The following is a 22343-nucleotide window of genomic DNA, read 5'->3' on the forward strand; positions in this document are numbered from 1 at the left end:
TGGTGCTATTTTTATTTCCAGCAAGAATTTAATCCAATAAATATAAACCTACATTCATTTGACTAAATAAGATTGGAATATAGTAGATACATGTTTATTCAAATTTAATATGAGAAACAATACTTCTAAAAAAATAAGTAAGAGCAACAAAAAAAAAAAAGAAAGAAAAAAATATAACGTTAAAAAATATATTTTTATATAAGGTTAAAATATTACGGTGTTATTTTTCTGATATATTTTGTATAATTCAAAACTTTCTTCCCTCCTTCTCAGTTCTCATTATCATCATTTTTTTCCTCTTCTTGTTTCACATTCTCATAATTCTTGTTTTATCCTTTTAGCTTATGTCAAGGTTAAAAAATTTTGGTATCTAAATTAAGAAACTTTTATGTCACAATTAAAAAATTTCAATACTATTTTTTGATAAATTTTGCATGACTCAAAACTCCTTCTGATGCTCCTCCCCTTCTTCATCGTCGTCATCATATGTATTTTATCACAATCAGATGGTCAAATATAAAGGTTGTTTACAAGCCCATGAACACACACGAAGGCAGGAATTATAGTAGACTTGCAACTCCTTTATCTGATCGTGGAAGAGTTGATTCTCTATATTAATCTTTTGTGGCACGTTAGCTCCCATTCAGGCTGGATTTGGAACGCCAGGTCGAAGGGTTACGCACTTACACTGCCAAAGAGGGGATATATGCAGCGGCAGAGTTGTTACATATTCAAAATGAGATTCAAACCGTGACGCTCCAGTTCCTTTAACAAACAAACACCCCAGTCCTCACGTTCATTAGTGGCATTGGAGTCCCTTGCCTTAGGAACACCGTACACATACCACGACGTCTTGACGAGAAACTCAACCCATTCCTTTCTCTCAAACTCTCCATCACCTATATCCATGCTCACCAAAGTCCAATCCAAGTACTCTCTTACGCACCCTAAGTTTTAGCAAATCTTAGGAATTGGATAGAATGTTGGATCTATTTTTAGAAATGGACCAATTTAATTCAAACTAAAATTTATATGAATAAGTAAGAAAGAAAATTAAATTATAAAATGTTCTAGTAATAATGAATAGTGATTAATGATTATATACATCTACATTTTGCTATATACATCAATAGACTTTAAGCTGGGGACCCTGTCAAAATTTGGCTTTCAATCCTAGGTATCCACTCATAAAGGATATCATTCACTTGTTCTGGCACCTCATCGTGCGGACAATGGCCTGTAATGTTAGAAGTTTAAAAATTTTGGATATCATTAAAAAATTAAAAGTTAACAATAGATGAACAAGTATAAAAAGTTATAGTTACCAGCATCCAATTCTTTAATTACAAGTCCATCGCAATGTTCTTTCAGTGTAGCCACCCTGGAACTGGAGTCAGAAATTGGATCTTTCATCCCCTGATAACAAAGAAATCAATAACAAGATACGAAGCTATACCAGAGATTAATTCACATACATATATCAACTTCAAATTTTCTTGCCATTAACGTTAGACTACCTGTATAATCAGAACCTTTTCCCTGAATTCTTCAATAAGAAAATTAAGAGGTATGGAAAGATTAAAACTGAAGATGCTTTCCACGACCACAGGAGAACCAGGATCATATGACTTTTACATATGTAAGGAGATGGCAAAATGAGCCATGTATATATACATCAGAATAATGCAAAACTCAAAGTGAAGCAAATTACTAAAAAGTAAAAGCCAAGAAGAAGAGGATACTGCTCTTAGCATTTTATTTATGAGCCAATCATCTGCTCTTTCTGTCCGCTGCATGCGAAGTTAAATGCCTCAGAACCAAGCAATATCCACACCAAAAATGTGAGACATATTTATACCTTTGAAACACTTACAGTTGGATAACATTTCTTAACTAACTCCTGAATCCGTAACCTCAAATATAGTAGAAGAACACGAGAGCCCAACCAGGAGGCGCCGGAAGTTTTTCTATCCTGAATAGGAAAGCATGTTATAGGACTCGGTAATTGAATTATTTTATAATAAATTATCAAGATTGTCATATTATTACAAGAAATGCTTTGAGAAATTATAAAATAGATTTGAATTAAATCTAATCAATCATACTAGGTGTGCATAAAAAATCAGACACCAAATCAGCAATTCATATAGAATACATATTAGAATACGAAATATACATATATACACATACATGGTGGCTGTGTGCGCGTAGATTTATCTAATCTAAGAAACAAACTTAACTTGGACCAAATCAATCACCCAAACCCCAACTTCCATTGATGCATTTCGCTCTTTCATTCTATTTTTAATTTGGTGAATCAAAAATCTAGTAATCCGCCCCAATCATTTAAAGCAGCAAAATAAATAGTCTCATGCAGAAGTCATTTTCCAGATAAATCAAACAGAAAAAAATCCATGTACTACTATGCTCCAAGTTCTATGGTATAGTTTCAGTTGTTCTGATTTACACTTACTTCAGGTAAAGGTATGTATGTATAACTAGGGACGACATTGCCAGCACTGTTGATTAGGACTACAGATTTGACCAAAACATTCCAAAGACAAGAAACAATGGATACGAAATAACCTGGAGTAAGAAAAACAATTATCAAATCATCAACAGCGGATGAAGAGACAAGTAGAAAAAAAAAAGAAATGCACCAAGCTACAAATTTCTGTGAGTGTGTAAGTGTGAAAAGGACAGATTTTTTTAGAGGAAGTACACCCGATTTATGTAATCATACCACCAATTGAGTTCCCGACAAGGTGGACAGGTTCACCCACAACATCAACAATAAAATCTCTCACTAGTTCGGCCCACAAGAGTTCAGTATACACAATATTTGGCTTTTCTGAATTGCCAAATCCTAACAATGTAATAGCCCAAACACGATTTCCAGCTCCAGCTAAACCATTTATGTTGTCACGGTAATGCTCTGCGAAAGCGCCAAATCCATGCACAAGAACAACAGCAGGACCATCATTGCCAGCAACTGTATACTAACAAAACCAGTTTTTGGGTTCTTAATTCATTAAATTGACAAAAGAGAGTTGACTGGCCATTTGGAAATGAATCAATCGTTAAGTATGAGAAATCAGTTGAATACCTGAATAAGAAAACCATTCCATTTCCACATCCGTGTTGAGTGTATCCCATCATTATTTGTTTGATTTCTCAAAGCCATAAGCCAGTACCACTATGTTCCAAAAAATTAAATGAATAGATCATTTGATAAGAAAGGTAAAGGCAAGTTTTCTGTTACAACTAATAAGAAATAACCAAATCAACAAGCCAGAAAAAAAATTGTATTCTAATATAGCAAAATTGCTAAAACTAGCACCTCCTTTGAGCACACAGCATCAACTGCTCCTGCAATTGTGGTAGCTGAATATCCAAAGGGAGATATAAATCCTGCATTTCGTTCTCTCTCATATTTGATAGCTTCATAGTGTACACTTCTTCTAGATATAATGCCAAGGGATAGAGCAGGACCAAAAAGTGCAATAAATGATGCTCCATTCCGACTTTCAGAAGCACGTACCTTTTCATGTATCCTGCACAGATTTAAAGGTGAAAAGACATTTCACTGTTCGTCTTTTTAAACTGACCTCTAGACTCCATACTCAAGACCCTAGAAGATATAAGCAACAAATAATCACAAAAGCCAGGTTGTTACTACATACTCTTGCCAGTCATCACGAGCTGTTCCCTCGAAATATCTCAAATATGCAGCCAAGGCATTTAATACATTGTTTGTTCCACCTCCTACAGCATTACCTTTTTGTGACAGGAAAACAGATTCATTTGATTTCTTTGACTGCAGTTGCCTAGAGTCATAACTTCCTTCACTGCTTTCACTAGACTTCATTATTTTATTCCGTAATAAGGTTTCAGCTGATGTCAACTTGATTGAGTTCCACCTCTCTCTCAATCTCCCTTGGTTGCTGGTAATGAAATTCTTTACATCATCATATACAGGAAGAGTACCTATTTCAATGAAAATCTATCATATGACTTTGGCCACTTTACAAGTGCAAGATGTTAAATGGATTAAAAAAAATGGAAAATATAATATCAAATACTCTTCCAAAAGAAGATTCATGACAAGTGACAAGAAAAGTCAACCACCACAGAACTCACCCCAGTCCAGTTCCATGTCTGCAGCAGGTAATTTTGACAGCTGAAGTGGTTCAGTTACAGGTAGTCGAAGTTTCTTAAAGTCATCATACGATGCAGGAAGATTTTGCAGAACCTATTGGATAGTGATAGAAACGACCAAATCAATTATCGACAAGTTAATAAAAGTAATCACCAATATAAATTCTTCAACTCTTGAACAATTTAGATAGCCAAAGAAGCCAAGAATCAATTGGATACCTACATTTACATCATAAAATGGAGTGTTCCATAATTCAATCCTAGGAGCACGTTCTCGAACCGTGACAGATTTCATACACTCCTTCACAACATCCAAAAGCAAGTACAATTCATACTCCACCTCTTGTTCTGCAAATACACAACTGGCATTCACCTGTTCCACCCTGGGCGATGAATTTGTTCAACAAAAGCAATTGATAATGCTTAATTCAAGATCTCATCATGCACTTTGGCGGAAAAAAAGTTCTCATTATGCACGGACATGTATTGTGGAGTCATCAGTAACTAATCAACTAAGTAACTCACTATAAAAGTTAACTAACTGTGTAACTAATCAACTAAAGAAGTAACTAACTAACTGAAGAGTAACAACCTCAGATGCAAGCTGTTGTATGACGTGCTCTGCGTTCCCGAATCTAATCATGAGATTGGAGCCGCGTTCCTTCAAGGAGTTCCTCAAATCTTGCAGCGCGAACAGGAGCAGTTCCAGCATTTCATCAGAGAAACCTGCAATCAGCAATTCAACATGGTGAGATTTCATTCTCCGAAGGGAGTTAACACTAACAAGTGTTTTTTAAACAACAAAAAAATTATAAGAATAATAGTTTCAATAATCATTTTAAGGACTAATCTATATCGTATTATGAGAGTAAAATAATAAGATATTAAAGATTAAAAAATAATGATAAAGATATTTGTAAATAAGTACTTAAAAATAATAAAAAAATTGCTATTTTTAAACGTGTGGTTACGTATTTTGGATTTGAATTTTGAAAATTGAAAATTTGGGATGAATGATAACTGTTTGGAATTATCCATTTACTAGTGTTAAACCCGTGCGATGCACGGGCTTATATTTAAATTTGATAAATTAAATTAAAAATAATATTTTATAATCATATATTTTTTAAATTTAGTATAACACTATCATCATCGTTATATAATAAACGTGTTAAATATGTTATTTTATCTTTATTCAAAGTAAAATATGAATAGAAGAGTTCGAAGTTTATAATATTCTTGAACCATAAGGAGGGAGATAAAAAAAAAGAACATATATAACTATAATAATAGCATGTTAATTTTACCCTAAATTTTATATCAAAAAGCTAATAAAAATTTATCAACAACCTAATATCTTACTAACTTCATTAGAAAATCATTGGATGTTGTGCTCCTTGTTACACATTTCATTTCAAATTTGAAAAAAGAGTTATAGATAAATTAGTTATATCTATAGTAAAGATTTGTACAAAAGTGTAAATCATAACATGCTATTAAAATGAAAATAATATTATTCTTACCTAAATATTATTAAAAACCTCTTTGAACACGACATTTGTTGTTGATGACTTTGGATTGCCATCTTCATTTAGAATTAAAACCCTGAGGCCACTGCGACTCTTAACTCTTGACAAAGCAACATAAAGTTGTCCATAGATGAACATTGATTTTGGCAAATAAAGCCGTACATGTGATAATGATTGATCCTGACTCATGTTAATGGTCATTGCAAAGCATACTGTTAATGAAAATTGTCTCCGTTGGAACTTAAATGGCAATCCTGAATCTGAAGGGATCAAGTTCATTCTTGGAATGTACACTTTATCTCCAATATTTCTACTGGTCACTACCGTCGCTCCAATTACGTTGCTGCCAAGTTTGTTAACTATTAATCTTGTCCTGTTGCATAAACCTGAAGTCTGGTCTATGTTTCGCAGTAGCATTACAGCGACTCCTGGCTTCAAAGTCAACTTGTGATTGAGGAGTTCCGAACATTTGATGTCATTTAGAAACTCTGATGTGAACCACTCTTGTTTTACATCTTCATTCTCATCAGCTTGACATGTTGTGTCAGAGCTCAAATACTCCTTTTCCATCCCTGAAAAGATTGTCAAGACAAAATCGTTTACCTTCTCGACACTCTTAAGTGTGGGTGCAAGAATTGCTCTACTCTGAAAATATCTGTAATCTGACATGTTTTGCAACAAATTTGGATATGCAAAGTCTACCAAATGAGAGAGAGGATCATCAGTAGTTGTAATCAATAGATCATCTGAAATTTTAACTTCTGATTCATCACCAACAACAGAGATAATATTTCCATTTCCAACATCAAGTATCTAATTAGCAAATATCTTCATTTCACCTTCATCTTGATCCAAAGAAGACATTAGAAGCCTCATATTCGTATGCAGTTTCAGAACCTTACAAAATGACCAAAATTGGGATGAGTTAATAGCGGATGCTAATATATCGTGTCTACTTCCTTTCGGAATCACCGGAAGTATCTGTCTGAAATCACTTCCTAGAACAACAATCTTACCACCAAATGGTTTATGTGTCTTATGTTGATCGGTAACTGACATAAGATTCCTGAGCGTCCGATCAAGTGCTTCAAAACGGCAGTTGTACCTTTCCTCGCATACAACATATTGAGAACTCAAAATTGGATCCTGTTTTGGACTTCTCTGATCTCTCCTCATACCATATCATGGCGTCGCAATGCCGACAAAAAATTCTGGGTCACCAATATTTATCACATCTAATAATCACCAAGATAATAAATTGTTTTAGTTATATCTGCAACAAATAATTTATATAAAAATATACCTTTCTTTCACCATGTTAAGTATAAAAATAATATTTATAAAAGATTACCGAAGAATGCAATTTATGGATTAAAAAGATGAGATCATATAATACAATTTCATTGTGCCAACCTCAAGATTTAAGTTTTACAATAAATCAATGTTCAAATACAAAAATTATAATATATAACCATATCTTAGTTTGAATTTTAAAACTTGGTTTGAATTTTAAAACTTGAACACTAAACGATAATTTTTTGTTTATAAAAAGCATAACAATAGTAAATAATAAAGTGCTGATATTGCTACCTCTTAAATTACCTGTATTCTCAGCAACATCGAATATGGCTGGGTATTAAATTTGCACATAATCATCTAAAATAGTCGTATTTTCAATAATATTCTCAACTTCTTGAAAACTTTTTGAAAGATTTGTAGTCAATTCCTTCAAAAATGTTTCTCTTTGTATCAGGTGTCTTTTTTTCAGCTATGCACACTTCTTCTAATTCTTTTTTTAGTATCTAAATTTGAATTAAATGTACTTGCTCCTGTAATCATTAGAGATAATATAATTTAAAGTATGGAGAGACAACGAGAATACTAAACGATGTGAACAATGAATATATCGAATATTCTACGTTGATTATTTTTAATTTGATAGTTATTCCTTTTGATTCGATTTACTCATGCATAGTTAACAATGACTGGATATGCAGATGGTTATGTAATGTTATGATTTATGAGGTAATTTTAGAATAGAGTGTTTTTTTTTAAATTTTATTAGGTCAATTTTAAAACTTATTATTTATATTGATTACAAAAGTCGTTATCTACTTAATAAAATTGAATTATTTTATTTATGTGCAAGTACTGCGGGTTCAAGCAAATACGGCTAATATGTAACTGTAGCTCATTTATCTTTTTAGATTCTGCATATCATAACACTGCTATGGAGGTTGTGGGGCTGAATAGCGTAGTACTAATTTAACTGTTCTATTCCCACCTCCGACTAAGAATCTAAAAGGATAAAGATATTTGGCGGCAGAGGCGGTGGCGGCGGCATGTTGAGGTCTCTTAAGAGCGTTGGCAGAGCAGTTTCAAGGTCAAGGGAAAGTCTTGGTGTTCCTGTTACTCCTCCACGTAGTGATCCCTTTTCTTCTTCATCTTCTTCTCACAAAGAACAACTTTCATCATTATTAAACCCTCTCTCCTTCTCCTCCGCTCGATTTCTCTACGCTAAGAAACTATCCGCTTGTGCTGATGAGAGCGAGTGGGTTTGTGTTGATGGGTTTGAGCGCCATGGCGGTTACGTTATAGGCCCTGTTCCTTCTCACAGTGAAGTTGATCATGCTGTCTCTGCTCTCCAACAGTAAGCATGTCGTTATTTTCACTTTCTACTTTTCTTTGCTTTTCTTTTTATTTTGAAAACAATGAAATACTAAACAATCAGGTAAGGTGGAACAAAAACATTCCGCTCACGCTAAAATCAGCCACCAAATCCGTCAATATATATTTGTTTATAAATATATATTCTATTTACCTCATTTTTAAAGCGTATTCTATAAGGGTGGCTGATTGTTGGCGTATTGAAGTTGTAATTGCATAGTGGGAGTTGAGTGTTACCGTGTTTAATGTTGCAGGGTGTTTGCGGACCAAGTTTCTTCTTCAGATTCAAAAGTGTCTGACCCAGACTGGGAAGAACCCTCTTTGTCTTCATATAATTCAGCATCATTGCAACCTAACAATGCATATGATAGAGTTTATTATGCATTTCATTTGTTGAAGAATGATCCTTATGTTCAGGTCAATTCTTTTAGTCCTGTTAGTCTCAATCAGAACCTCTTGTATGTAACCGCACACAAAAAGGAATGAAAGCTAAAAGCTTTTGCTTGATTATGTATGAAACTCCCTGTCATAATGTTCACTTTGTTAAAAATATATGCTTTTTCCGGAATCTAACATAGACAATATAAAGCAGTTACATGGTTCTGCTAGGAAAACACACTTGACTGTTACTAATTTAAATTATTACATGTATTTAACCAATTGTTGTTGCTGCTGCTGTAGAGAATGGTGAAGTCATTATCATCTGATAAAGTTGTTTGGGATGCTGTTCTGGAGAATGAAGCTGTGCGGGAATTGAGGGAGGCGATCTCAGCAGGTTGGTATTTAAGTCTGTCATACTTGAACAGATTAAGGTGTAGATGTGTCTGTAGTTCATGCTGATAATTGCTATTAGCTTCCATATCAGATGAGGAGGAGCATGATCCTTCTGATGATGATGATGGTGATGACTCCTTCCATGCAAGAAATTTTGTTGTGAGGATATTTGAGAGTGCAAGAGCCATATTCAAGGAGATTATTGAGAAAATTACTGATTTAGTGAATAAGCTGTTTCAACCTATATTTAACAGGAGGACACATGCAAATGCAGATAGCCTGGATGCTTTCAATGACAAGCTGAGAAATTCATTTATCCTTTCTATCATGGTCCTTATGTTTGTGCTGCTGACTCGAGCTCAAGCTAGGGCTTGACATAATTTGTCGAAACGAGATGTAGGACAGAGGTTTTGGATTGGGACTCACTGTTTTATTCTTTTTCTGTTTTTTTTGGGTCATTTCTCAGATAAAAATATTGTTTCATGCTTGAAGTATCAATTGTGTCTAGCATGAAAGCAATGCTAGCATTATTTTACAAATTTATGGTTAAATTATTGGGTGTTTTTGTCTTTATCTCTTTGGAGTTTGGACTTTTACATGTTAGCATTATTTTATGTGTGAAGTTAGATTATACTTTTACCATGGGTATGGTTGTTGTCTCAACATAAATGAGACATAGACATAGATATACAAAAGTACATAGATATAAAAAGATACTCATTTCATATTGTGTTTGGTAAATTAGACAGGACAGAATACACAATTTATTATTATACTGAAATTTTAATTTTACTCTTATTATTTTAGCATTTTAATGTCGGTAGAGGGCAGGATAAAATTGTAAAAGAATTGATGTCTCAAGTTGAAAATTTGTATCTCAATATTTTAGAGAGATACAAAATACATGTTTTTAATGGGTGCTTGTAATTGACCGTGTCTTTCATAATTTTGTTTTTTTTAAATAAATACCATATATGTACTTCTGTGTACTCTCGTATCTATAAATTTTGTTTTTTTTTTTGTTTTTAAGGGTATTTTTTGTTAAAGAAAAGACTAATATCTTGGTTGATTCTGTGATGCACTTGACAAAATACTATTTACCATACACCAAAGTAGAGTTAGTTGCGAAACTGACCGTTTGGACACATTTCTTTTAACATAGCTGGGATATTTTTCAAAATAATAGATAAATAGTACTTTAGTAAAGAAGATCCATGAAGTGTTTCAATGAAATTGGGATGTGGAAGTCAGATTAACATAATGTACAATAAACTCCACATATGACCTTATGGTTAAATAAACCTTGAAGTGAACTAGAAGTTATTCTACAGCGAGACCTTGAAGTGAACTAGAAGTTATTCTACAGCGAGATTTAGAGATATTTAGAGATTTACTATTTAGTTACTGTTTATATAGCATGTGAATTTTTTCGTCTTTTATTTCTTCAGCCTGTTTCATGTTAACAAATTTGACTGTAATTTTATGCAATACCTGAATTGTTGTCTCTTCGTTCTAACTATTGGATATAAAAGGCCAAATAAGCAATTGAGAATATTATCAACATCTTTCAATTATGCACTTCCTACATGGAATAATATTTTCAACCAAGCAATAGTAATTACACTCTTCATGTCATATCACAGTGCCTAAATCAATGTTCATTATCTAATTTGCTACTCTCAAGTCTCAATCAGCGGTGTTAATCACACGTATATTTACTCCCAATATCCCTTTTTAACAAGTAACTGGGTACTTCCACTACCATGTCAATGATTGTTCTAACTTGACGGTGGATCATGGTATATTTACATTTTGTCTTCTTAGAGTTGAAGTGAATCAAGATCAGGGGTGACCACAGCATTTTTACCAAGCTGACCAAGAACACAGCACTCTTTCTTTTTAGTGTTCATCACTGCAGCATATTGCAAAATTTGAGAATTTGAGCCTGGAGACACCTGCATTAGAAACAAAAATTACATATTGATATGATGTCAAATGCAGTAACTGAAAAACACATTGCATGCACTTACATCAAATAGGTTTTCTCCTAGTTTCAACTTGACTGCTCCACTATTGTATATCATCATTTTTCCCACATGTCCCGTCGGCAATCCTTCCAAGGGAGTACCCTCTTTCTTTCCAGGCTCTTTGGAAGCAGTTGACGTACCAACTTTCTCCTTCCCCTTCCTACTCCCTGTCGGCTTTTCGAAAGGTAGAACAGGAGGAAACTTGAACAAAATCATCTTTTGTTGGTCACTCTTCTCCTGTTGGAAAATTTACTCTGTTCATTATATTTATATCACAGTTTCTGCTGTATAATGATAGTAGAATTACTTCATCAAATGTCATCGGAGAGTACTTACGTTGAGGCCAAGTTCCTCAGCAGCATTGATTTTATTTTCATCATACTCCACACTTGCTGCAGCTTCCCCAAATTCTTCCTCGTCCAGAATTTCTAACAGATTTAAAACCAATACATGCTGCTGTCAATGCTAAAAAACTCATGTTCCTTGGCACCTTATCTTTCTATTTGATGAATATTCATTCTGATCTTAGATCATTTGTTAATATATATAAAAGCATACCTGGATCTCCAGAATAGGGCATTCGCAGGGGAAGACTAGTAGGATAGTAAGAGTGTTGATAATCCTGTAGTTAAGTGAAAGATTCAGATTCTTATACTTGCGACAAAGATGCTGATGAGAACTAAAATAAAATGAGTGATGACAGTTTCTCACCCATGGTTCCTTGTGCTCTCTTTTACTTTTCCTTTCTGATTTGTTCATGGTTTCCTCAACATCATACATAAAAGTATCACGTTTATCATCTTCAGCACTTGAAGGAAGTGTTAAAGCATTTAAATCTTCGGAAGACGAGCCGCCTCTTTTACCATATGTCTGAAGCATAGGCGATGAACCATCTCCTGGACCAACTGCAACTTGACTTGCTGCAAAATTTACATAGAAAATAAGATGAAAGTATTGACTATGAAAATAACAAGCAATTGAACTATGACTTTTATCATCTTCAGCAATTGAAGAAAGTGTTAAAGCAAGATCATTAGAAAAGTCTTCGAAAGACGAGCCGCTACTTTTACCATATCTCCGAAGCATAGCTGAAGAACTATCTCCAGGACCAAATGCAACTTGATGAATTGCTGCAAAATTTACATAAAAAACAAGATGAAAATATTAACTATGAAAATAACAAGCAGGACATATAAAAATTTAACCAATCAAGGTGTTCAATACATTTTCTTGCAGCCAATCCACTCAACTAGTATTTCCATGGTAAGATGACCATAAAGCTGTATTGTTCTGATCTTTACCTCTTCAACACAACAGTTATCTTATAACTTGAACAACTTTCTACATCTATCACAAATGTTCCCCTAAAGCTATGCAAATTTCAGGAATATGTCTTTCATGTTTTCATCAGCCTTTTGGCTTGATATATAGATGAACAATAATATTTAGAAAATTTCAGCAAAAAGTTACATTTTGTTTCAGTTTTAGGTGTGCGTCTTGCAATATTTTCCTGCAAATGAAGAAAATAAAGGAAGTCAATCTCATTTTATCAAAGGAAGGGGGAAAGAGATTTATGATGTCAATTTAAAAGAACAGTATTCAAATATTCATTATTAGCGTTTCATGAATGCTTTCCAACAAAAGCATAAGCCTATAGTGTAAAGTTGTTTTACACGTGCATTAAATTACATATCACCACGTCAACAAAAATAACTACTTTCAAAAACCAACGTGTGAATGGTCATATAAAGGAACGAACATGATTGAACAACGATGTAAAATGGTTTAAGTACATCAAAATTAAACCCTTATAATAATATCCATATAACAATAGCATTTGCCGTGGAAGTTAAAGAGTAATATTTATGTTAGTGATCTTCAAAGAACATTCACCTTTTTAAAGCTTGCATACTTGCAGTTCTACACTTGATTTTAAGATCTAACTAAGAAAACCTAAAAGATTGGGGATTTCTTTCTTCTTTATTTTTTAAAAATAAAAAAATAAAAAGAAAAAGCAGTCAAACTGTAAACATACATTATAACAAATCATTAGTTTTTATTTTATAGTTTTGTGTTTCCTAAAATAATAAGCAGTCAAGATTCAAGATTGTGATACATTTTTCTTTTTTTTGTCAGAAAAGAAATAAAAAATAAATAAAGCGTGTTCATCTTTCAATAATGATGGTATCATATCCTAAAATTTTGTTATGTTTTTTTTTGCTTCCCCTCTTTATTCATTCAATTTCTAAATTGAAGATTCAATTAAAGGTATTTACCCTAAATAGACAACTAAAAACTATATTTTATTCAAAATGAAACTAAATTAGTAAATCTTTAAATGGAAAGGGTTTTTATTTTATTTATTTTTATGATGTTTAGGACAAAAAGAAAATTGAAAGAATTAGTATTTCAAGTTAAAAATTTGTGTCTCAACATTTTAAAAAGACACAAAATACATGTTTTTTATAGTTGCTTGTGTATGACCATTCCAGTAAACAAACACCATACATGTACTCCCGTATTTATATTTTAATGGACATATGTACCAAAAACAAAAGCAGTCTAAGTCTTGACTTTCTTTAGTTCTTTCTATTACATCTTTTTTTTTTCTTTTATTCTTTCCCCCTATGAGCTTGCTAATTTGTTGTTAGTCTGTTACGGGAATGTACTGATATCTAATTATTATTTTCACTGAACTCTCATGACTCTGATTTTCTCTGTAACCAAACAAAACATAATTAAGAAAGGCTATTAATTAAATTAAACAGAACAGCAGAAATTTACACCGTCGTTCAAGAAATGGAAAGACTAGAGAGGATTACTTACATTCCAACGACGCAAGAGGGATTTATCCTCTTCGGGATTTTGTTGTTGTCCTTCAGCATCTCTCCTGCATCGCAAATTCAAAACAATTTCCACTAATTAGAAACAATGAACGAACTAATGAATTTATCGTTCGTTTGGAGTAAAGATGGCTGAGAATTTCAATTCCAAAATTGAACAAACTAACGTACCTGTAGGAAGCAGTGGTTTTGGGCTTCCTTTTGGGTGGAGGATTGGGGGTGAACTTCATCTGCGGGTAGAAATGAAAAAATAAAAATTGAATAAAAGTTATGTAGAGTTAATCTGAGAGAGTTTGGCGTTTGAAATTTACCTTCCGAGGAGCTCGAGGAGGATCTTGATCCATGACGGAGAAGATGAAGCGCGAGAAAGATTATTTTTCGCAAAAAGTGAGACTCGAACTCGGAGTAAATGAATTGCTATATGATGATTCAACCACTTCGCTTAAATTGTCGGATGACTAGGGTTTTCACTTTTAATATATATAATTGATTTTAAGTGGTGACAATTCAACCCTCAGACCACAACTCTAATGGACTATTTAACCATCTCACCTAAAAGTAACTCGCAGAATGTCTTAATTAGAATAGAGATTATAAGCCCCTTCTCCTTATGAGGGGTGAAGAAAACCGATTGTTGCTATCTCGCTCAGATTGACTTTCTAACCCTCCTTATTCAGAAAGATCACAACGCCAATGATTCCAGAGTTCGCAGATTTGATTGAATTATTTTTAATTTACATAATTTAATAAATGAAGTAAATAATGATTTTTTGGAACCATTAATTTTGTTTTCCAAACCTCACCATGTTAATTGGTCAGTCTAAGATACTACCGAATTGATTGAATAAATATTCAAGTTAATTTCTTAATTTTTAACTTATCCAATCTAGTGTGAGTTGGGATTAACATTTGTAAACGGAAATTTCTATAAAATTGATTTTGGAAATTAATTTTGATCAAAAAGTGGATTGATATTAATGTGGTTTATATTTAATAATTTTTATTTAAAATAAATTATATTAAATTAAATATTATTTGAATTATATCATTAAAAATTATTCTGAGATAAAAAATTATAAAAAATGACATAAATTTAAATAATTATTTTATGTTATCTTATAATTTTATTTTAGATATTTAAATAAATTTTATTTTTTTTAATAATTTCAGTACTCTTTAGTACTCTAATAGAATTAATAAAATTATAATACAAAACAAAAAAACATTCCATACATAATAATAATAATAATAACAATAAAAAAATTCATATAAACAAAAAGTAATATAAGTTTTATAAAAAAATAATAATATGCATAAGAGAGTAAATGAAAAAAATTATTATAAAAAGAACAAAAGTAAAAAACTGAATGCAAAAACTAGAATTTATAACCATGGGTTGAAGGACAAAAAAAATTAACAAACATAAAAAATAAAAGTAAAGGTGAGACTGGAGCAAGATCCGTTCCACCCTCTCCCGGTGCTTCTGGCTCTTCCTCTTGAAGAGGCCGTGGAGGCAAGCAAGATCAAAGTTGAGACCAGGGTGAGATCTGTTCAGATGCGCCGGAGACATCACCCTACTATTTAGGTTGGAGAGGTGAGAGGGTAGAAGGGGTAGAATAAAAATTCAAAAAATTAGATGAGACTATTTCAGAAATAAAATATTATTAAAATTTTAATTTTCGTTTCAAAAAATTTCAGATCTTTGTGTCTTTATTTTCTAGAGATACTTAATAAGGGACTAAAATTTTGAAGACAAAGATTAAAATTTAGTTTCAAACTACCAAATACAATACTGATCCTTAACCTCAAAGTAAACACTACCTAAAAGTGCAACTTATTCTTCAAACCCTTTCTCTTCTCTTCCCAATCAAAACATCAACTCACAAATACTGCAAAACAATCATGTTCAACACAAAATAAATCGCATTTCAAGAATCTTGAGGACAGCCCATATTACATTTAGTGTCAGGTATTAACACGTTTCTGAGAATGGAAAAACCAAATCCAGAGCAATTGATAGTTCACATCTTAGATAGTACTAGAAAGGTGGACATAGTACCTATTAACCATTAGGAGGGCTTCCAGAACCTACATATTTACCTCGACAGACCAACAAACTAGAAAAACGAAAGGCCTATTTGATTTGCACTTTTTTTTAAGATTTTGTAAATGAACAAAAAAAAAAGTAAAAACAGAATTTTAGATTTTTTACTACTTTTCTTTTTTCTTTAGAGAATCTTAAAATTAGAAAACATTGAAAACGAAAATGAAAACGCAAACTAAATAGGCCCTAATATGACTGGAGGATTTCATGACAATAATTTAACATTTAATTGTTGGCGACCATAAAGCTTTATATCCCAGCGGCATTACAATTCAATTGTTCATTTTAATCCAAAAAGAACAGATAAAGGAGTTTTCTACAATACTATGATCATCTACTATATCTATCTTCACCCAGCAACACAGCTAAATGAAGCATGTGAAAACGACTCAAAACCCTACCAACAATCAATTTCATCTCAGCCTCGATCTTATGCCCAACAATATTTGCCCTCCTCACAGGACCATATGAATGATCACCTCAGAACAAATGGGAAACTTCATACTTGCCTGTATCATCATCATACAAGAACTTGGTGTTCATAACACCGTGTCAGCTTAAGTTCAATTGAGGAGAAATGTGGAAAGGACACCAAATTTTGACATTCAACATGCCAAAAAACCTAAAAAATGTTTGAAATCTTTTACCTGCCACACTGCAACTGTTAAATATATACATTTTTTTTTTAATTATCTTGTAAACCAACCCGAAATATGCCCAAAATAAAATGACAAGGCATGATTTACCTTCAGGAAGGAGGTGTATGATTAAAGGCATCTAAAAGGCAGCTTCAGCACCAAGCAATTATGAGACTTAGGGCCATCAAAAACAAATTATTTAGTCTCATCATAAAAACTACAAGTCAGAACTCAGAATCAGCTCTGAATGAACTCAATAAACCAAGAATGACAAAACAAATTTATCAATGAAACACCAGGAACCAGCTGCCATAGAAGTTCGGACAAACTTTCAGAATGAGACATTAGAAACCAGACATTAATGTATAAATCAATAAAATACCAAAAGAAAATAATTAAGACGGTGTTAAGTCCTACACAACAAAAAGAGATTAATAATAATCATGACAATAATAAGCTCTGATGTTGTGTCTACTGTATGAGGACTTTTCTCAACTTCTAGCCCAAAACTCTGCAAAGTTCATAAGAGTACACAGCAAGGTTAAAGTGAGTCCCATACTTCGAAGAAAGACATGGCAAGAGGTTAGAGCTCCAAGAAACATCAGGCCTGTACAATGTTGCATCATAACAATGAGGTGTTAACAAAGGCAAAATCTTGATTAAATATAATAGTAAAAATATAAAAAGCCATAGCTAATATTGCAAGTTGTTTTAAACCACTTGAAAAGTAGAAATAAAAAAAAAAGGTATACAACACTAAAGACACACTACAAGAGAGCTGGAGCTGAAATAAATCAAATTTAAAGTATGTGGATATCACATATACTTACAAAATCATACCAGTTTGCCCATCCCTCTGTAAGGGCCCTTCAGATATACAAAAGCCCAAGTGGAAGCAAGTTAACAAAGAGAGGTGAATAAGTTGATTTACATAATAAATTAAATTAGTTTAATTATCTTCCTTGTGTGTGTGTGTTTCATTTGGTCCGTTGGTGTGAATTTGGGAGACGGGAGGGAGGGGGAGAAAATCAGGGAGTTCAGAGATGGCCCTCTATTTTTTTCTGAAACACTTCAAGGAAAACACCACTTATATATATCCATTGGGGGTCCAAGCTGCAGATGAAAATCGCAACTCAAATGCAAAATAGCAGCATGTAACCATGAATATGACCACACCGAATAATTTGGTATAATTAATTTTTTTATATCAATATTCATGAGTTACTAGGGCAAGCTGAAATCCAGAAGGGAAAGCTTACTAAGAACCTGTTTCCAATTAAAGTAAATCCAAACAAGTAATGGTTTTCTCAGGATGCTCATCAGCTGAAAGAGCTACAGTACATGAGTCACAAGAAGCTTTTATGTGAATTAAAAAACGACATGGACTTATGACTAAATGCAAAGTAAGCTATACATCAGATGTAAAAAGCAAGTTAGCAATTGAATTATAGATTCAATCAAATATAACATTCATATGGGCCAAAAATGGAGATGACACACGCACCTTTGGAAATCAATTCCAACAAAACTAGATCATTTCATCTCTGCCATGAACTTCTCATACTCTGAATCTGCAGCCGATGAAGCAGGCGGAGGAATTGGTGGATTTGTGGCCCAAGGCACATTGCCTATTCCCTGTGATTGATCTGCACCATATGTTGTCTTCTCTGCAGATGAAGCAGGAGGTGGTACCGGAGGATTACTGGCCCAAGGCACATTCCCAATGTGGGACTGGTCTGAAGTAGAGGGAGGCCCAGGCGCAGAAGGGGGAGGTGGTGGAGGAACTGCATTGTAGTATGGAGGATAACCATATGATGCAGGGTAAGTAGGTTGAGGTGGTGGAGGCATTGAAGGCACCGAGTTCCCATATATAGAGGGTACAGACTGAGTAGTGGTACTATTGTCAGACTGCACTCCAGGAGGGTAACTCTGCTGAACTTCACTGCTGGATGCAGGTTGGGATGTGGCACCAGGAGGGCCTGTCTGGACAGGCGGATATTGAACACCATAGGGAGGCAGAGGCTGGCCTTGCATAGGAGGATACATTGTTGACCCAGGAGGAGGTGGTGCATAAGCAGCATATGGAGGTGGAGGAGGAGCAGGAGGACCCCACGGAACAGGGGTACCACCATAACTTGGAGGGGGCGCACTACCAATTGGACCACCAGCAGCATATTGCTGGGATGGATAGGCACCAAGTGGCTGGCTTGGAACAGGATAAGTGGGCACAGAAGATGCTGGAGGACCAGGAGGTACAACAGGCTGAGGAGGCTTACCAGCAACTCTCACAGCAATGGTTCGGCCCTCAAGGCGATGACCATTCATGGCCGAAATTGCATTATTTGCCATTTGAATATCAGCATACTTCACAAATCCATATCCTTTACTTAAACCTGACACTCGATCCTTGATAACTTTGGCCATAACAATCTCACCAAATTGTTGAAACAGTTGGATCAAACCATCATCATCAAGAGTGGGTGGCAAATACCCAATGTACAAATTTGTATCATCAATTTCCTTTTTAATCGTAGCAGAACCTAAGCCAGGGTGTGCTGTACTACCACCAGTTGAAGCAGCACTGTTGTTTGCCCAAGGAGGATTACTTGCAGAGTTGCCAGGACCAATCGCTAGCGTAGGAGTTTGCTTTGTTGCAGATTCAGGAACAGTACCTCCCAACTCTGCCAGGAAGTTCTGATACTCATCGTCCATCTTCTTCCCAGTAGCACCCTTTACCGGGCAATCGATGCTTGGATGTCCACCATCGCCACAATGCTTACAGACAACCTCGCTCTTAAATGTTGAAGTCCTTGTAGGACAAGCATATTGACGATGACCAGGTTCACCACACAATCGACAATACTCTTCGTCCCTAATCGTCCCATTTAAGGCTGCAAGTTCCCTAAGCTGTTGCCTCTTGTGCTCATTCAATACCTCATCCACAGGTTGCAAGAGCTTCTCCACCATACCCGCAGCAGCATCAAGCGATTCCTGTGTCTCTGCCTCCACTAAAACATGCAAATCCTCATTCTCCGAAGGATCAGGTTTTAAATCCCTCTTCTGTTGCAGCCTACCTTCTTTCACTGATCCTTTACCCCGAATCACAATTTTAGCACCAGTTTCTTTCTCCATCCGCTTCTGCGTGTTACCTCTAGGGCCAATAATCAGCCCTATGAAATTGTAACCAGGGTATTCTTTCATCGGTATAAAGAGCTTCTTCTGAAGCTTTGGAGGCCTATAATCAGCTGGAGGCTTAAAGGCAGGGTTTTTCTTAATAATCTGAGATATAATCTCCTGCCTCTCCTTCTGCAATCTCTCACGAGCACGATACTCCCTAGTGTTAATCCTAATTCCCATGTTATCATATATAGGTTCAGGTGAAGGGGATCGAGCACCTTCAGGGCGATCATCTAAAGGCAAACCCGATTGCAACATTCTACTAATCTCAAGTAGCCTACTATTCAAAGCTTGAATCTCAGGATCGAATTCAATACCTCCCATGAAATCAGGAAGCTGAATCACTGGCTTCGGATCGTCATCAGCCCACCGCGACTTCCTCTTCCTCACTTTGGTGCCAGAATCGGCATCGCCACCGCCACAGCTGTTGCTCTGGTCGTTGGAATCAGGCTGCGGGTCCCACCGGCTCCTACGTCGGCGCCTGCTGGTTGTCTCTTCCTCGCCGCCGGATTGGTCCTTGTCGGTGCCACTGCGGGTGGTGGTACCGGTCAACCCGTTCTCGGATATCAAAGGTTTGGCGACCTGAGGCGGGTAATTCACATCAGCACCGACGGCTGCCTGGCCGTTCTCCGATGTGTTCGGGTGGCCAGAATCAGTAGTGTTGGCAGCATCTGAATAGTGAGGTTCGGAATTGTGAAGATGCAATGATGGATCGTATGAATTCAGGGTCTCTGATGAAGAAAGCGGAGGCGTAGGGTTAGGGTTGGAATCGATAGCCTCCATGGATTGCAGAGAAAGAGAAAGAGAGAGAGAGAGAGAGAGAAGGGTTAGGGTTTTAATTCGAAGATGTGGAAAGAAGAAGAATATAGATTCAAGATTGTCGTATACTCGTATGCGAAGCAAGATGAGAAGAGATGCAAACTCTCTTCTTATCTGAGATTAGATTATTACAAAAGGGTACAAAACGCTGCGACTCGGGTTTATATATATAGACATAATTCAAAAAATAATGATAATATTATCTTAATTCAAAAAGAGTATATATAAATTAAAATACATATTAGTTATTTATAAAAGATAATTTTAATTAAATATTATAGATATTTGTATTTGTCTTTATTTCTTTTTAAGTGGTAAGCTAAAATATGGATATGAATCTAAAAAAGTCTCCATTTTCTTAAAAATAATAAAAAAATAAAATAAATGAGAATGCTTATTTTTTCGTTTTTAAATATCAAACTATAAGAATAATTAATAAATAAAATAAGAGAATATAAAAATGGTGTACTTGAAAAAAATTCTTCGTAATTCATCATAGATCTCCTTATCAATAACTTCTTGAGTCTTAAAAAACTGTCATATTTATTGACCATAAAAATAACTATATAAACGATTTAAGATTATTCAATTAAATTGATTTCTTATTATAGGGATGTTCAATTAATTCAATTAAAACCTGTAGAATTGAAATATCTTGTTTTGCGCTGAATATTTTTAAAAGACAAAAAATGACATTTATCTTTATTTATATATGACAAAATGTAAATTAAATGACATTACATCAAATTTATTAAGAATTTATATGTTAGTTCCTGTTCAGCCGTTTTTTTATTATTTTTAAGAAATTAATTTTATTTTTTGTTAATATATCATTCACTATTTAAATGTATTAGATAAGTATTTTTTTATTTTGATGTTAACGTGACTGTATTTATATCATATTTTATTAAAATTAAAATTACTAAACACCAAAATATAATTCAAAAAATAATGATAATAACATTATCTTGATTCAAAAAGAGTATATATAAACCAAAATACATGTTACTTATTTATAAAAGATAATTTTTATTTAAATGTCATGGATATTCATATTTGTCTTCATCTTTTTTAAGTGGTAGGCCAAAATATGAATCTAAATATAAAGAGGTCTTATTTTTTTTATAAATAGTGAAAAAATAGAATAAATGAGAATGGTTATTTTTTTCATTTTAAATATCAAACTATAAGAATAATTAAAAAATAAAATAGGAGGGTATAAAAATTGTGTATCTGAAAAAAATCTTTCATAATTTATCATACATCTCCTTGTCAATAACTTCTTGAGTCCAGAAAAACTGTCAGATTTATTGACCATAGAAATAACTATATAAACGCTTCAAGATTATTCAATTAAAAATTATGTGTAACAAAATCAAAATAAAAAAATTAGAAACATTATTTACAAATTAATTATTTATCAACGTTATTAATTTTAATTATTTACTTTTAATAGTATTTAATTTGAAGTGGAGATAAAAATTTATATTCAAATGACTCTTTATCTTCATGCATAATTTTAATTGATAAAAAATATTTTATTTTTATTTTTTATTTTATATTTAATTTTATTATTTTTTAGAATTATTTATTTATATTTTTTATTT

The 22343-nt window shown here is 33.7% G+C and overlaps 4 protein-coding genes across 7 annotated transcripts; 1 reads left to right on the plus strand and 3 right to left on the minus strand.

Moving 5' to 3' along the window:
• Positions 1 to 992: 992 nt before the first annotated feature.
• On the minus strand, positions 993 to 6863 carry LOC107495626 (uncharacterized). The gene is made up of 15 exons (XM_016116795.3): positions 6585 to 6863; positions 5710 to 6500; positions 4751 to 4937; positions 4382 to 4531; positions 4141 to 4252; positions 3684 to 3987; positions 3341 to 3554; positions 3107 to 3196; positions 2744 to 2999; positions 2474 to 2586; positions 1874 to 1972; positions 1743 to 1790; positions 1518 to 1628; positions 1326 to 1416; positions 993 to 1237 (listed from the first exon to the last, which is right to left on the minus strand). Exons 1-15 carry the CDS (start codon positions 6861 to 6863, stop codon positions 1137 to 1139), a joined length of 2946 nt encoding a protein of 981 aa, XP_015972281.3. The 3' UTR covers positions 993 to 1136.
• A 1027-nt stretch (positions 6864 to 7890) lies between these two features.
• Positions 7891 to 9713, plus strand: LOC107495503 (uncharacterized). 4 transcript variants are annotated; one of them, XM_052259570.1, is made up of 5 exons: positions 7891 to 8337; positions 8609 to 8771; positions 9036 to 9129; positions 9208 to 9255; positions 9383 to 9713. In XM_052259570.1, the coding sequence occupies exons 1-5, from the start codon at positions 8030 to 8032 to the stop codon at positions 9430 to 9432; spliced, it is 663 nt and encodes a 220-aa protein (XP_052115530.1). In that variant the 5' UTR covers positions 7891 to 8029; the 3' UTR covers positions 9433 to 9713. The 4 variants fall into 4 exon arrangements, with proteins under 4 accessions (XP_052115530.1, XP_052115531.1, XP_020981089.1 ...); XM_052259571.1 differs by having other exon boundaries at positions 9220 to 9255; XM_021125430.2 differs by having other exon boundaries at positions 9208 to 9710.
• A 986-nt stretch (positions 9714 to 10699) lies between these two features.
• Positions 10700 to 14467, minus strand: LOC107495660 (uncharacterized). The gene is made up of 10 exons (XM_016116838.3): positions 14310 to 14467; positions 14170 to 14228; positions 13982 to 14045; positions 12626 to 12665; positions 12226 to 12285; positions 11867 to 12075; positions 11714 to 11777; positions 11492 to 11583; positions 11159 to 11392; positions 10700 to 11083 (listed from the first exon to the last, which is right to left on the minus strand). The coding sequence occupies exons 1-10, from the start codon at positions 14340 to 14342 to the stop codon at positions 10949 to 10951; spliced, it is 990 nt and encodes a 329-aa protein (XP_015972324.1). The 5' UTR covers positions 14343 to 14467; the 3' UTR covers positions 10700 to 10948.
• A 2460-nt stretch (positions 14468 to 16927) lies between these two features.
• On the minus strand, positions 16928 to 20719 carry LOC107495567 (splicing factor-like protein 1; the record flags this gene model as incomplete). Its single annotated transcript, XM_016116712.3, is given in 2 exon segments — positions 16928 to 17347; positions 18245 to 20719. A coding segment is annotated over 1 exon segment (2427 nt). The 3' UTR covers positions 16928 to 17347; positions 18245 to 18273.
• Between the last annotated feature and the right edge of the window lie 1624 nt (positions 20720 to 22343).

The sequence above is a fragment of the Arachis duranensis genome, chromosome 3 (genome assembly GCF_000817695.3).
Source record: "Arachis duranensis cultivar V14167 chromosome 3, aradu.V14167.gnm2.J7QH, whole genome shotgun sequence".
In the NCBI taxonomy this organism is placed as follows: Eukaryota; Viridiplantae; Streptophyta; class Magnoliopsida; order Fabales; family Fabaceae; genus Arachis; species Arachis duranensis.

Coding starts and splice junctions, on each gene's coding strand:
- LOC107495503 (XM_021125430.2), top strand. CDS start 8,030: ATGTTGAGGTCTCTTAAGAGCGTTGGCAGAGCAGTTTCAAGGTCAAGG. Junction 8,338..8,608: donor GCTGTCTCTGCTCTCCAACA/GTAAGCATGTCG, acceptor TTAATGTTGCAG/GGTGTTTGCGGACCAAGTTT. Junction 9,130..9,207: donor GAGGGAGGCGATCTCAGCAG/GTTGGTATTTAA, acceptor AATTGCTATTAG/CTTCCATATCAGATGAGGAG.
- LOC107495660 (XM_016116838.3), bottom strand. CDS start 14,342: ATGGATCAAGATCCTCCTCGAGCTCCTCGGAAG. Junction 12,286..12,625: donor ACCTAAAACTGAAACAAAAT/GTAACTTTTTGC, acceptor TAAATTTTGCAG/CAATTCATCAAGTTGCATTT. Junction 11,393..11,491: donor CTGAGGAACTTGGCCTCAAC/GTAAGTACTCTC, acceptor ATTTTCCAACAG/GAGAAGAGTGACCAACAAAA.
- LOC107495626 (XM_016116795.3), bottom strand. CDS start 6,863: ATGAGGAGAGATCAGAGAAGTCCAAAACAGGATCCAATTTTGAGTTCT. Junction 4,938..5,709: donor TCATCAACAACAAATGTCGT/GTTCAAAGAGGT, acceptor AACACTTGTTAG/TGTTAACTCCCTTCGGAGAA. Junction 1,238..1,325: donor AATTAAAGAATTGGATGCTG/GTAACTATAACT, acceptor CTAACATTACAG/GCCATTGTCCGCACGATGAG.